We start from the raw sequence: 950 nt of genomic DNA on the forward strand, positions 1-950 counted from the left end.
CGATGCTGAACGGTTCGAGACAGGCACATTCTCCTACGACTTCCGGAATCCGATGAGATGTTGCCAACACGTTGGGTTGCGTGGCTGCTCTGAGCACAATACAAGAATGCATGGTATGAGCTTTCCCACGATCTTGCACTCCGCCTGTGAAAAAAGCAAGCTACACATTACGCAGGGCATCACTGCCTTCCCGCAAGCACCGAGTGGCCTTCCATCGTTAGGAGTGGTGTACAAAGGAATAACTTTTTTTGTAGCTGGGAAGTTACCTTAGTACCAGCAATGCGCCGCTTTAACTTGCCACGCGTAGGTCATGGTTTGTATTCAGTGCTGCCTCAGGTCACCAAAACAGCCAGGCCATCTCTTCAGGGCCCGCACTCGCCATAAGAACCATTCTCGACCTACTGTCACAGCTCCCCTTCCGTTCATCGCCTCGTCCAGACGTTTACTAGCTCAGACACTAACTCGGGGGGAACCGCTTTGATCACAAATATGCGATGCATGCAACAGCGCCCTAATGTGTCGTCCCCGCTCAGTTTTCTGAGACAAAGTCCGTGTTGGTTGCCTGGTAGTTAGGACTCGTAAGATGTGTCTGGCTGACAAATGGTGAAAGCCAGAGAAAAGGAGCCCAGTGTGTTCGATACCTTCTTTGTTCTCCCGTAGCACATTCAAGGCCCTTCTGACCTCTGGCTCAATGACGGAGTCGGATTGTCGTACAACNNAGCCGTGTTGACTGATCTGCACTCTCGGGCGAAGGCTGGTCACAAGCGAAGGCCCGACCTTGTTTTTCTCGTTTCTACATGCAGCTGCAACCATGTTCATATTTTTGAAGTACTGGCTTGGTACGACGACACCTAGGGCAAACAATAAAACGGTCATACGTATAACAACTGAGCTGCGAGTAGGAGCGCAGATGCGCTCTGAAATATCAGAGGCCCATCCCGTACTACACG

At 51.2% G+C, this 950-nt stretch overlaps 1 protein-coding gene across 1 annotated transcript; it reads right to left on the reverse strand.

The window, feature by feature from the left end:
* Positions 1 to 41: 41 nt before the first annotated feature.
* CSUI_010495 (uncharacterized protein) lies at positions 42 to 717 on the reverse strand (the record flags this gene model as incomplete). The annotated part of the gene is made up of 2 exons (XM_068070598.1): positions 42 to 89; positions 642 to 717. Coding segments are annotated over 2 exons (123 nt in total), but the record flags the coding sequence as incomplete, so codon positions are not given.
* Positions 718 to 950: the final 233 nt, after the last annotated feature.

Source organism: Cystoisospora suis, assembly GCF_002600585.1.
Source record: "Cystoisospora suis strain Wien I chromosome Unknown contig_7603, whole genome shotgun sequence".
In the NCBI taxonomy this organism is placed as follows: Eukaryota; Apicomplexa; class Conoidasida; order Eucoccidiorida; family Sarcocystidae; genus Cystoisospora; species Cystoisospora suis.